Genomic DNA, 13,613 nt, shown 5'->3' on the forward strand with positions numbered 1-13,613 from the left:
GGCATGTCATGTGTGGAGTTTGTGAATTGCAGAGTCTGGGACTTCATGTCACACCTACGAAATCAGACTCTCCAAGAGAGGGATCTGGCCATCTGTCTTTCAGCTTAACCTCCCAGTGACATACGGCTCCTGCCTCCACATTTGGGAACCAGTGATGTCGTGGTTAAGGGTGTGGTGTTGGAATCAAGCCTCTAAGCCTCAGTTATCTCACCTGTAAAGCGAGGGTCAGATGGCCCATCTATCACAGAGCCATTATGAGGAAGAAAAAGACAGCTCATGGAAGGAGCTCAGCCCAGCCCCCGGCACGTCAGAAGTGCTCAGTAAATATAGTTGTTCCCCTTGTCCTCCTGAGTCTAAAGGGAGTCTTTGGTTGCTGGCCAGACCTGGGAGGAGAGAGGAAGTGGCTTTGTCCTCGTGCTCTGAAATGTTAGACAGGGTGCCAGGGCTCAAAGTTTCTTCCTTACCAAAATGGAAATAGCACGTGACTGTCTTGCCCACCGTCTCTGGAAATTTAAAGATGGGCCCCCACGGAGAGACCTCTGGGCTTTAAAGTTCTCCAGCCTGATGCCAAAGTCTAACTTTGTCTTCTTAATGTGACTCCAAACCACAGCCCAATTTGGTGGAAATGAGTCTGTCAAATCAGGGACGTGGCACAGGGCAGACAAAGGTGATGTAACTCAGTGTTACCTTCCTGGTCCGTCACTGCAAAGAGATACCAATGAGAGAGAGATGAAATAGACAGACACAGACTAGCTGCGTAGGCACAGAAGTTATTAAACACAAATCGCCACACTGTTGCTTTTCATGCCAGAAGCTCCCAGTCTTGTTGAGCCCTGCATGTCTAATGATAAATCTTAATGATAAATCCTCAGCTGCTTCGCCTTTGGGGTGCACTTTGTTTTTATTTCAGAGTGACATGTCACATTGACCAGCTGAACACTTGGTATGACCTGAAAACTCATCAAGAAGTGACCAGCAGCCGCCTCTTCTCAGAAATCCAGACCACATTGGGGACTTTCGGGCTGAACGGGTTAGACAGGCTCCTGTGCTTTATGATAGTAAAAGAGTTACAGGTGAGCCTCCAGCTTCCTTGCGTGTGTTCTGCTGCCCTGGGCGCGATGAGGGTGGATCGCCCGACTTTGGGAAATGAATGGGAAAATTCTTCCCCATACTGACACATGCAGGAGAGTCCCAGTAGGCAGCTGAACAAGAATCAGCTAGCACTCCTTGGCCAGCGTACTATTTTTATGGATAGATGGCTTTGGTGCGTTTCACCTTAGAAGGATAAGACTTTCCCTTTGAAACGTGCCACAGTCTCCTCCTAGAAACGGGATGTTTCTAACAGGAACAGGAAGTTGCCGCTTCCCCAGCACCCTGCTCACAGTGTGGTGGGATTCAGGCCGGTTTGTGTCCCACCTAACATTGTGTTTACTGGGGTTCTTGCTCATTTCACTCACCGTGTTGGTTCTTTTATTTTTCCTTCTTGTTGTAGAATTTCCTCAGTATGTTGCAGAAAAGTATCCTGAGAGACAGAACTGTTCAGGACACTTTAAAAACCCTCACGAACGCTGTCAGCCCCGTGAAAAGCATTGTAGGTAAGTGTTGTGGAACCAGCCTGTTGGGGGGGGGAGAACGCTGTGACCTTTCCAAGTTCACTAAATGGAAAATCATGTTTTAACCTTTCAGCAAATTCGAATAAAATTTATTTTTCCGCCATTGCCAAAACACAGAAGATTTGGCCAGCTTATCTCGAGGCCATCATGAAGGTATGTTGTGGAGGCAAGGGTAATGATCAGTCCTCCCTTTTTTTATTATTAATTTCTTGTCGTTTCTGTTGCCCGTAGAAAGCTACTTTTCTTTCCTTTGTCTTTAACACAAAAGTGCAGTATTTCAGTTTGTCATTATTTCCAGTTCATTCATTTCTTTATCTTCCCCTCTAGGGCTCTTCTTCACTATGCTTTTCATTGGCCTATTTTCCTTTTGCTCAAGGAATCTGTTTCTTTCCAAAATGCCTTTTAGCAAGAGGTGCTTCTACCCAGGAAATGGGAAATTTCCTCCCTCGGTACCCGTCCTCACAGACAAGTTCACAGGCCGTCTGTGTTTGCACAGACGGGAAAGCCAGGTTCTCCGGGGCGCAGGTCGCCCCCCACCATGACGGGAGCTCTGTGTCTTTGGAGTGAGCCGTAAAGCACAGTGAGGGCATGGCTTTGCTGGGTGGAGACTGGCTTTACAGCAGAACCCGCTCCTCCACTCTCCGCCGCGGCACTGCCACAGTGGCCCCAGGGACCCTGCGAACCTCCCGCGTGCCCGCCTCTCATCACGCGATGACCCGAGACATCCGACAGCCCTTTACCGAACACTCGTTATGTCCGCAGCATCGTCAGTTGTTGGGTGGCACCGTTAAAGGAAACACCAGCCGTCTCCTCAGAAAACCTACTGGCATCCTACCGGATTTCCTGGTGCAAAACTGGTTCCTGGTTAAAAGGGTCATGTAGCAAAGGAAAAGTCTAGAATGCCACAGGAATTCACAAAGGCTGCCTTCTCTTGTTCCCAGTTATAGAGGTTGCTCATTGAGACAGGACTCGTCATCTCGGCCAAATTCACAATTTATTTCCCATAGTTTCAGTGAGTTGTTTACGGGTTGTGTGTGTATGAGTATGTTTAATTTGGAAACTTAGAATAGGTGACACAGGGAGCCTCGGGCTTTGCCAAGTGTCCTGTTATATAGGTTTGATGGTCCCTCACCAAGTGACTGTCAGGCATTGAGAGCTTCTGAGGCCAAGCTTCTAGTGGCGGGGAAACCCTGAGGGCGGAGTGAAGAATGCCCTGAGGTTGGACAGGCCTGGGTCTCCCCTCGGCGGGAGGCCGAGGGAGATGACAGGGGTTCTTGGACGAGGCTTGGAAGTTTTCCACTTGGTTGCCAGGTGGTTTGAAGTCCAGTGGGTGTTCCAGACCACTGTTCTTTTAATTGCTGGTGATTCATTAGTAGCCAAGTATTGTATCTAAGTCGGTGATCTTTAATAAGGTCCCCAAGGACAAAGTTGTCATTTGGGAAATAGTCTGTGCCGTTCAGCAGTGAACAGAGCCACTAGCCACATGCTGATACCGAACACTTGCAGTGTGGCTTGGGGGGAGGGGAGCCAGGAACCGAACCTTTGATTTTATCTCATTTTAATCAGTTTACATAAATAACCACATGTAGCTAGTGGCTGCTGTATCGGTGAGTATAACTCAAGAGAAATCCTGAGGAAAGCGATCACCTGAGTTTCTCTTAAGTAGGCAAGTAACAGGTTGATGAGCGCCCAGGTTCCGTGGCCGCCTGGAGCAAGGGAGACCCAGAAAAAGTGTTGGTCACCAACATTCAACGTGCTTTAAATAAGCACAAGTTATGTTAAACTGACTTGATTTCTGTTTCCAGTTGTAGATTGATACTTTTAAAAAAGGGAATCCTGACACAGAGTGTCTAGAATTAAGCAAAGAATTACATGGACCAGATGCAAGGTTGGAGGTACATTTTTGAGTGCCTAAGAGAACCCACAATGTTCTTGGCCTTGCTCTATTCTGATTTTTAAATGATATTTTTGTATTAACAAAAAGTTCCTTACTTAGAAATAGCATTTTTTCACATTAACTTTTTTTTTCTTCACATAAGTAGAATGATAATCTAGTAAGAATAGTGGTCAAAAGTAATACATTTGAGGTCATTTAACACTTTAACTGTCACAAGTACCATTTATATAAGTAATAATTTTTCTTTGTTCATAGAGGTCTCTCTCCTCTCTTTAATCCTCACCCGAGGACATGCTTACTGATTTTAAAGAGAGGGGAAGGGAGGGAAACATAAGTCGGTTGCCTTTCATATGTGCACCAGCCAGGGATCAAACCCGCAACCTCTCGGTTTACTGGATAATGCTCCAACCAACTGAGCCACACAGGACGGGGCAACCAAGCCAGTCTGTTGTCCTTAATCTTCCTTTGCTCCCAGCAACTCAGAGGAAGTGTGTTCATTCCCATCTGACTGTTCCTGGTATTATAAAATGGCCTCCTTTCCTGTTCCTCCTCATCCCACTGCTAATCTTTTAGGGATACCTTTTCTAGAATAGAAAATAAAAAATTTACTGGCACAAAGAGTTAGAGTGTACTGTTGTTCTTTATGATGCGACAAGCTTATGGGAGCAAGCTGAAACCTGTCTCAAACCACATCCCCAGACAGTTTGCTGCCACCTGACGTCGACATCTCTGGGTATCATTCATGCTCATCGCTGTGTGGGAGTCACAGGGACTGGTGGGCCGTGTTAGTATCACAGATCTCTTCTTTTAAATGTCTGATAGTTATATTTTGTTACAGCCGGCTCCCACGATCCTCTATGTTTTATTTTGTGCACACAAGAAAGTTATTCTGAGACCATGTGCACGTGCTTCACCTGATTCCGGGAGGGGTATTACATGGCCTTTATTCCTGAGTGATGTGGAAGACTCCTGTCCACCACATTGCAGAGTATCAGAGGGAAGCGGCACCCTTAAGTCTTGAAAAAGTCCAGTTTAGGACCAGTAAAGGCAGTAGGGCTGCTCCTGGTAGCTGCTAATCTTGGACTATTTATTCTGAAAGATCAAAACTAGGATTCCGAAACTAGGAAAACTAGGATTCCCAGCTTTAATACATAAAGCACTGACCATTAATGAGTCTCTGTGAAATATTAGACTTTGGGGCTATTTGAGGTCGATGTTCTTGAACGACCATTCCCTGGTGCCCCGTGTGGGTGAGGTGGCTCTCAGCCGCGGAGCCCGGGCAGGCGGTCCTGCAGTATCCCTGTAGGAGGGTGTGATGCTCCATTGAGAAAGTGGCATCTTGGTGTGTGCCTCCTGCCCTCACTTCAAAACGCTGACCCTTTCTACCTGTCATTTCTCTTGCTTGTTCCCAGGTTGGGCAGATGCAGATTCTGAGAAAACAGATTGCCAATGAATTAAATTATTCTTGTCGATTTGACTCCAAACATCTGGCAGCTGCCCTGGAGAATCTCAATAAGTAAGTGCCCGCGTTTGAAAGAGCCAGCTGTGGGCCTGTGTTGTGCATTCTCACTTAGCACCCAGATCCTTCAGCACCTGCTCTTTCGGGGTCTTGCTGGGTCAGAAGGCTCTCTGGATTCATGGGCTTCCTTCCTATGGATAATCAAATCTGTGCTTCCTCAGTATTGCCCTTGGTGTGTGTGTTTGTCTCTTTTTTCTTTTTTTTTTTTTTTGATGGATTCATTTATTCAGCCAACACACATTGAGCACTTAATACACACCAGACACTGTGCTAGGTACTTGCACAGACTGAGAAAGCAGTTACAGTCGACCTTGAACAGCGTGGGTTTGCACTGTGTGGGTCCACTGGTACGCACATTTTTTTTCAGTAAATACTGTACATGTTCTTTCTCTCAGGATTTTCTTAACACTTTTCTCTCGCTTTAACAATACCATATATAGTACATATAAAACGTGTTAATCAACTGTGTATGTTATTGGTAGGCTTCTGCTCAACAGCAGGTCATTAGTATTTAAGTTTTGGGGGACAAAGAGTTACACCTAGATTTTCAATTGCTCAGGGGGTTGGTGACCCTAAGTCCCATGTTGTTTGAGGGTCGGCTGTGTGACCAGAATCCACACTCGACTTTCCACTGGACTGAGTCACTAACGTCTTGTGGGCCATTGGGAGTGTGTTAACTGCTACTAGGAGTGGCCCAGCACACATCCTGGAGCACAGTCATATCCTCCGCCTCCCAGCAGCTTGCCCTCATTCCTAGCCTTGTACTTAAAGATAAAGAGTGCATGCTTCTTGATCACTGAATCCATGCTTTTGACAAAGTAGGTGTTGAAAACAGTACATTCGATTCATAAAACTTGAGTGGTCAGAGCATTCGATCTGGGTTAACTCCAGAAGACCGCGTCATCCGAGGTTAAATTTTTCACGCATACCCAATCACAGGCCTGGCAATCAAGAATCAGAAGGCCAAGCCCTCATTCTCCAGATGAGGAATCCAAGGCCCCGGAAGATTACATCATAGTCCCTATTAACTATTGTATAAATTCAGTTAATCTTTAACACTTATCACTGTTTTGGTTTTTTTCCACCTAGGGCTCTCCTCGCAGACATTGAAGCCCACTACCAGGACCCTTCCCTTCCTTACCCCAAAGAAGATAACACACTCTTACATGAAATCACAGCCTACCTGGAGGCAGCCGGCATTCACAACCCACTGAATAAGGTTGGTGATTGAAATATCTGACAGTATGGTAGGAGAGCGTGTGGTCCCAAAAGGTGATTTGGCCCAGGTAGCCGATCACTGTGCTGAAATACTGGGAGAACCCGGGTTCTGATCCCAGAGCCTCCAGTCACTCAAGTCCCCACCCTTCTGAGCTCCTCTTTCCCACATGTAATAGGAGTATGTGATCACACCTTCCCCACCTGGCTCTGGCTGTGGGAATCCAATGATATGTTTGTCCAGCTCTTTAGAAAGCAAAACGCACTCTGTAAGAGATTAGTTTTAAATTTATCTGGGGTTTGCTACTTGAATTGCAACTAAATGGTGGCTTTGACTCTTCCTGGCTGAAGATGTTTCCCTTCGGGGCTGACAGTAATCAAATTTATAATCCAGAGCTACAAACTCTTGCCTACAATTCCTATCTCCAAAATCTCCTGAGAATGGAAGTTTTTTCACAAGTTGGTATCAGATCTCATTTGGTGGCTACACCTCTTCCTGTGAATGTTTATGTTTTGATGACTTTGATTATAGGGTGTTAATCTAGACCCTGCATTACCTTTGTAAAATCTATAAAATGTGGTACCATGAGTGTTCTCACTGAGTCTCACAGGGACTCTGTGAGACGTGTCCTTGCCCGGGAGGAGCCTGGGCTCAGGGGTGCATCCCTTCCCGGGGCTCCTCACTGGCTAGGGCAGTGCCGGGCAGTCTCAGCAGAGTCCTGCTCCCGGCCCGGACGCCACGCTGTGCCCAGGCTGGAGGGGAGGAGGGAGGTGGCCGGGTATGCCCTGACTACTTTCTGCCGGTGAACGGGGAGAGGGACCGCTCCGTGACCTTGCCCGGGGAGAGCCCATGACAAAGGAGACATGTGCTCACTTTCTCCTCACTTGCTGCTACGCGGAGCTTCCCTTCTTTCTGCCGCCTTCCCACCCTCCCTCCCCCTGCCCTTCCCTCCAGCTTTGCCTTGACTACTGCGTTTGCCCTCTGCCCCACTCTCGCTCGTCACCTTTTCCCTCCCCTTGTCAGTGACATTCGGAGGATTGTGGGCAGCGGGGGAGTCACTGCTAATCTCTCAGCAAAAATGTTCCCTGCCCGGAAGGGCTGACTGTTACACAGTAGTTATGTTTGTGGGGACAGGGGTCCAGTGGTGTTAAATAAAACTGAAGGCAGCAAGTTAATGGAACCATCCTAGTTCTAGGTAGTCTGAAAAGCAAATTGAAATGAGATGGAAGCTTTTCATTTGTTAATGCGTTCTGCGGTATTGTGCAACGTGGAAAAAACATCCATTTCTTACCTTTCTCTTTCCAGATCTACATAACAACCAAGCGCTTACCCTATTTCCCAATCGTCAACTTCCTGTTTTTGATCGCGCAATTGCCAAAACTTCAGTACAACAAAAACCTAGGTATGGTATGACATTTATTCTTCGCCATAAGTAACAACATCAATAGATTAATAACTAACAAAACAGATCTTTGTATATAGAATGCTATGTCCCATGAGATCTTTTCTTAACTAAATACACGTTTATAAAATCCGTGTCTTCGAGCCTCTGAAATTTAAAGCCCCTTTCCTGAAATGCGGACAGTGGATTTCCTATCAGCCAACTGTAGTCCACCTTAATTTGCAGTGGCTAATTATTCAACTTGGGAAATGCGTGGGACCTGGGCCTCCCTCCTTTCTTTACTGCTTAGGCAGTTGATTATGGTGTGAAAGGAAATTCTTTTGGTTAGTGTCCTGTTCTTCCAACAGGGGTCACGTGCCCACTGTGTGTCTGGAACTGCAGTATGAAGAGTAACAGTGTGTTCGGAGAGTAGTAGAGGGATACTTCGTGCTGTGAGACATGTAAAAACGGATGACAAGGTCTCTGGCTTTGGGCAGAGATCCTCAGTGAGAAATCCAGCCTTGGCACCCAGCGCATCGCACAGATTTCCGCCTTCCACTGCCTCCACTTCTGCAGATTCTTGTCCTGTGTAACATTGAACGTTGCATTTTAAAATGCTCTTTAAATATTTTATCCAGCATTTTAGCTGTTTTCATTTAAGAGAGTAGTTCCGGGTACCTTATCTTATATGTCATGCCGCCATTAATAGAAGTCACTTACAAGTATTTTTATGTTCTCATTTACATTTTTTGTATCTTCACATTTTTTCTACAGTCATATGCCTTAGTTATGTAATCCAAAGGACAAAATGGTGGTAATTATAAAAACAGTAATCATTTTATTGTGTCGAATCCCTCAGACCACTAGAAGCCTCCGCCCGCCCCGGGCCTTCCTCACAGGGCAGCCCAGAGTTGTTACTCCTTCCAGGTCACCACGTGCCAGTCACGGTGGGGGCCGCAAACACGCCGAGACTCAGGAACGTTCGCCCTGAACAAGCGCCGCCACAGCGAGGTGCCTGGCCTGCTGGCGTGACCCGTGACCTGTGTTGCCTTGCAGGGATGGTCTGCCGAAAGCCTGCCGACCCCGTGGACTGGCCGCCGCTCGTTCTGGGACTGCTCACCCTGCTGAAGCAGTTTCACGCCCGGTACACGGAGCAGTTCCTGGCGCTGATCGGCCAGTTTGTCCGCTCCACAGTGGAGCAGTGTACCAGGTACGCAGGGCCGGCCAGGAGCACGCGGAATCGGGGTTGCAGGATGGGCTGCCAACACTGCGCGCCGAATTGCCCTTGTCGGCCTGGCAGAGGTGGGGATTGGCTGCCTGCCCTGCTCTGTAAAGCAGGTCAGGGCACATCTCCTCGTTTGGAGGAATTCAAGGTGGGCCCCTCCCTTCGTGTTCCTGCCCAGAGAGCCTCCAGGTGCACTCACAGTGATTCTGCATGAATGAGTCATGACCGTGATTAGTTCGGGGAAGAAAGTGCAGGCTGCTCCTCTGCCAGCCAGGGTGCTGTCTCAGACCTCAGTGAGCCTGTGTGTGCCCCCCGGGCCACAGCCAGGGGCAGCTCCCACCCTGTCGGCAGGAGGCAGGGGCGCATCTTTGCCAGACCCTGGACACAGCCCGGGCTCCTGGTGTGTCATGAAACAAACCGCACCGGAGTTGCTACTTAATACCAAGCTTGTAAACCTTTTGTTCTTCCCCCCAACCCCGCAAATGTGGCTTTTCTGAGATAGAAAAAAAAACTTAACTGCATGAGATGTTGGGTCCTGAGCCTCCTTGTCTGTTACCCTAAATGGTCAGCCTGACTAACTAAAATTCTGTCATGTTACACATTCCAAATCCGGAAGAAAACCACCTGGTCACTTTGCCAACATAACAAAGACAGCGAGGGTGGTCTTCTAGGCCTCGGCTGCTTGGGTGTGATTTCTGGGGCGATTTTGTTTACCTGCCACCAAGGGCCTGAATCAGCTCTCAGCTGGCATGCAGTCATCCAGTCTCTGCTGGGTTACGCCCATCGTTGAGGCACTGGTGACCACCCAAAGCGACCCAATACACGGGTGGAGACGTTCTCATCATCAGAAAGTTCCTGATTAAGATAAGCAGAAAATGTCATCCCACCTCTCCGAAAATGGCATTCTTGGGCTTCCTTCTACCCTTTGCGATTAGACAGAGTGAGTGCAGCCTCCTCCCTCTGCAGCATCACCTCAAGTCGGTCACATCACCTGCTGCCTTAGGTCTTCTTCTCTGGGTGAGCCCCTCACCTGCCCCTGACGTGCAGTGGTTCAGAGGCTGCTTGCCACACTGGTGGCTGCCTCGGGGGTTCTGGTTTATTACTGGCCATCTTCACATGTTCTCCCAAACTTGCACCCAGATTCCAAATGCTGCCCCCCTGCCCTCGGAGTGGAGGGTTATTACACTGTCGAGCGCAGTGCACCTAAAATGACAACTCTAGGTGCTTTACATCCGTTGTGTGCCGTGGCGCATTGTGACTTTATATTCTTTTCAAATCCTGGCATCTTTTTCCCATGAGCCTCAGTCAAACCAGCTCTTCCCCATCTTAGTTAATGGTTAGAACAACAAGCACTGGATGTTTTTCTAGGACATATGGTCAGTCTTGCTTCAAAGGGCCAATTTTTTAACAATTGAAAAAGAGAAAAGAGCTTGGAAGGATGGGGAAGTCTCAATAATGAAATTGTAATGATCACAAAATAAGGTCAATTGGAAAGGAAAGCAGTAGGCTCCAGAAATCTGATGCCTCTCGTCCAGAACCTTGGGGAGAGGAGGCCAAGGACTGGGTTCAGGCGGTACAAGGGTGGTTGTTTCCAGTCACCTCCACACTGGCCACGCCCAACCATGGAGCACAGTCTGTGAAGGGTTGGCGAACTCTTATTCGCTAGTGACTGCAAAGGGTTAGGTGTGGCTCCAGCCCAGCTTGTTCCTGGCAGCCTTGAGTGAGGTCGTCAGGATACAGGAGTCAAGCTGCAGCTCAGGGTTCCTGACTGGGCGGAGTGTGGTGACAGGGGAACCTGAGATGTGTGGAGACACCCTCCTTCCCTGGTCCCAGGCAGAGCCAGTGCAAACAGAGCCCTGGCCACACACTGAACGACTGAGAGCAGTGGGGACTTGCCGGGCGCAATCATCTTAAACGTTCTTTATATTTTTAAAATTTTTTATTTATTGATGTTTGAAGACGAGGAAGGAGGGGAGAGAGAGATATCAGTTTGTTCCACTTAATTTATGCGTTCATTGGTTGATTCTTGTATGTGCCCTGATTGGGGAACGAACACTGGCCCATCAGGACGATGCTCTAACTAACTGAGCTCCTCAGCCAGGCCTTAAACATTCTTTTCAAAAGCAAAAACAAGTCATCAGAGAAGTACATTACTAATCCAGGACCATAGAATTCTTTGTTATTTAGAAAATGCCAATCTACATAAACTAGAACTTAGTTTTCCCACCTAAAAACTCATTTTGATAAAAATAAGAATGTAAGCACCACGAGAAGACTGTCGTGCACTTTGCTGCATTCTCGGCTCCGGAGAGTGGTATGAATGAGTACATGAGCAGGATCCATACAGGAAACTGCAAGATTGTGTATTTACTTGACACCCTCAAATACACAGTAGGGTGCAGGCACAATCCCAGATACTGGAGACAAAACAACGAAGACACGACCCACACCCTCAAAAACACCAGCACACAAACCACTGAAAATTTGAGAGGGTTGGTGGAAGATACCAAGTATACTGAGAGCAAAGGAAAAACCCATCCGCCCACAGGAGCCAGGGAGGGCGTCACAGAGGAGGAAGTGCCCGAGCGGGGGCTGGAAAGGTGGCTAGAAGTTTACTTTCGAATAATCCTGCAGAGCGAGAGTAGCTGCAGACTGGAGGGCATGGGAAACTATGGCCTGTCCAGGGACCTGGCAGCCTTTGAACCATGAAGTGCTGAGGGGGTACAGTCAGAGATGCATCCGGACAGACGGTGGGGCCACATGGTGAAGGTCCGTGTAAACCACGGAGCAGCTCAGATATTACCTCTGCGTTCTGCTGTGAAGGTAGGTGAGCAGGATAATGACTTGATAGGAGTCAAGAGGATGTTCTGCAGATTTGTTTCTTCTTTGACTTCATTCAGGAGTCTGTTGTTGATTCAGTATTTCAGTGTGTTGACTCAGGGTCTCTTACAAGCAAAGCAGTGAACTGATCCCGACTATTCTCTGTTACAGCCAGAAGGTACCTGAAATGCCTGCAGATGTCGTGGGTGCCCTTCTGTTCCTGGAGGATTATGTTCGGTACACAAAGCTACCCAGGAGGGTAAGTGCCAAGTAAAGAGCACTCTTAGTGCCCTTTTTGTGAAAAGATGGTGGTGTTAAAAGCGGCCCGGACTCACTGGGAGTGAGGTCCAGTAGCTCATTCACAGGGGATGCCTGTGCCCTCGCCACTGCTCTGCCCCACAGCTCTAAAATCTTACTCCCTCTCCACCTCGGTAAGTGCTTTTCAAGAAGACAGAGTTTAAAACAACTTCCCTCCCCTTCTCGCTGTCTCCCCTACCCTCCTTTGGTCAGCAACTCAGCCAGTTTGGGAACTGAGGCACGCGGTCCAGGAGGGAATTCCGTCAGTGGCTGGTGTAGAGAAATAACCAAGTGCGGTGTGTTCTTTCCTCTCGAGTAACCTGATTAAGTTCAGGCCGTGGCTAAAATTATATACAACCGCTGTTTCTAGAAATAACAAACTACTTTTTATCTTTTGAGAAATTTTTTTTCTCTTATTAGTAATTCCATTTTGGTGGATTTTAGCTCAAGGTGGGGAGCTTGGTATTAAATATGAAAGACTTTTAATAGATGCTGAAAAGCCATTCTGATTTTTAAAAATTAGTAGGTTAGGAATTAAAGATCCTTTTTTATAACAAATGCCAAAAATGTTTTAAAAGTTAACTGGCCGTGCCATACTGAGTAGTGAGACGCCAGGTGGCATTCTCGTTAAAAGCAGGCTGGAACTGCGGTACGGGTGCGAGACGATAAAATAAATGCAATAGAAATATGCACAGTGGAAAGACAAATTTCTGTTTATTGAGGATCTAATTGTCTACCTTGAATATTCACCAATCATGTGAAAAGCAATTAAGAGTTCAGAAAAGCTGATTATATCAATAATGAAGTAAATCCAATTCTATAACCAATTCAAAAATATCATGCAAAAAAGCTATTCACAGATTTTACAAAGAAATATATAGCCAAGAACAACTTCTTGAAGGAATATGAAAGAACTTAGAAAAAAGCTATAAAATTTTAAAATATAAAATTTGGAGGTCCATGTAGAATTCTGAATGAAGAGACTCCAATATTATAGAGCTATCAGTTCTTTCTAGTTTATAGATTTACTTGCAATTATGACCAAAATCCCAGATACTGTTTTTAACTTAGGGAAAAATTTTTTTAGAAATTTCATAGGACTTGGGCTAAAACAAGATTTGGAAAAAAGATTAAAACATATTGTACCAAATATGAAAAGATATTGTAAGACTACAAAAATCAAAATAGCATGGTACTGGTATAAAACAGGGATCAGTAGACTGGCGTGTGTAGCCTAGAAACAAATCCTAGCACATACAATTATACATAAGGAGAAGTAGCATCTCCAATTAGGGGAGAGGGGTACTTTAGTCAGTAGTGCTGAGGAAGTTAGTTATTATGTGGTTAAAACATAGCAAGTCTCTTCACACCTCCCATGTTTCACAATAAGTAACAGTTTATTTGAAAAACTAAATAAATTAGTATGTATTTGGCTAAAATTGATGTTTCAGCTCTTTTAACTTCCCATGTAAAACACCAAGGGAGAAAGCCATAAAGAAAAAGATTTAGAGATTTGACCTCTTATAAATGTTAAATGTAATTCAACAATTCTGTCAAATGTCTCTTAATTTAAAAATTGGAAAAAGTAGTAACAGAAAACCAGTTTCCTTGACTTACAGTGTGCCCTTCACACCAATAAGAAAGA

The 13,613-nt window shown here is 46.3% G+C and overlaps 1 protein-coding gene across 2 annotated transcripts in view; it reads left to right on the plus strand.

Annotated features, from left to right (window-relative positions):
• The window catches only part of WASHC5 (WASH complex subunit 5), a 54,758-nt gene that overhangs the window by 36,490 nt on the left and 4,655 nt on the right, over positions 1 to 13,613 (plus strand). For both annotated transcript variants that reach the window (XM_024572053.3, XM_053929448.2), the window contains exons 21-28: positions 911 to 1,073; positions 1,493 to 1,595; positions 1,687 to 1,766; positions 4,923 to 5,026; positions 6,119 to 6,248; positions 7,551 to 7,647; positions 8,683 to 8,836; positions 11,843 to 11,930. In XM_024572053.3, the coding sequence (XP_024427821.2) occupies positions 911 to 1,073; positions 1,493 to 1,595; positions 1,687 to 1,766; positions 4,923 to 5,026; positions 6,119 to 6,248; positions 7,551 to 7,647; positions 8,683 to 8,836; positions 11,843 to 11,930 (919 nt within the window). The remainder of the gene's footprint in view (positions 1 to 910; positions 1,074 to 1,492; positions 1,596 to 1,686; positions 1,767 to 4,922; positions 5,027 to 6,118; positions 6,249 to 7,550; positions 7,648 to 8,682; positions 8,837 to 11,842; positions 11,931 to 13,613) is intronic.

The sequence above is a fragment of the Desmodus rotundus genome, chromosome 8 (assembly GCF_022682495.2).
Source record: "Desmodus rotundus isolate HL8 chromosome 8, HLdesRot8A.1, whole genome shotgun sequence".
Lineage (NCBI taxonomy): Eukaryota > Metazoa > Chordata > Mammalia > Chiroptera > Phyllostomidae > Desmodus > Desmodus rotundus.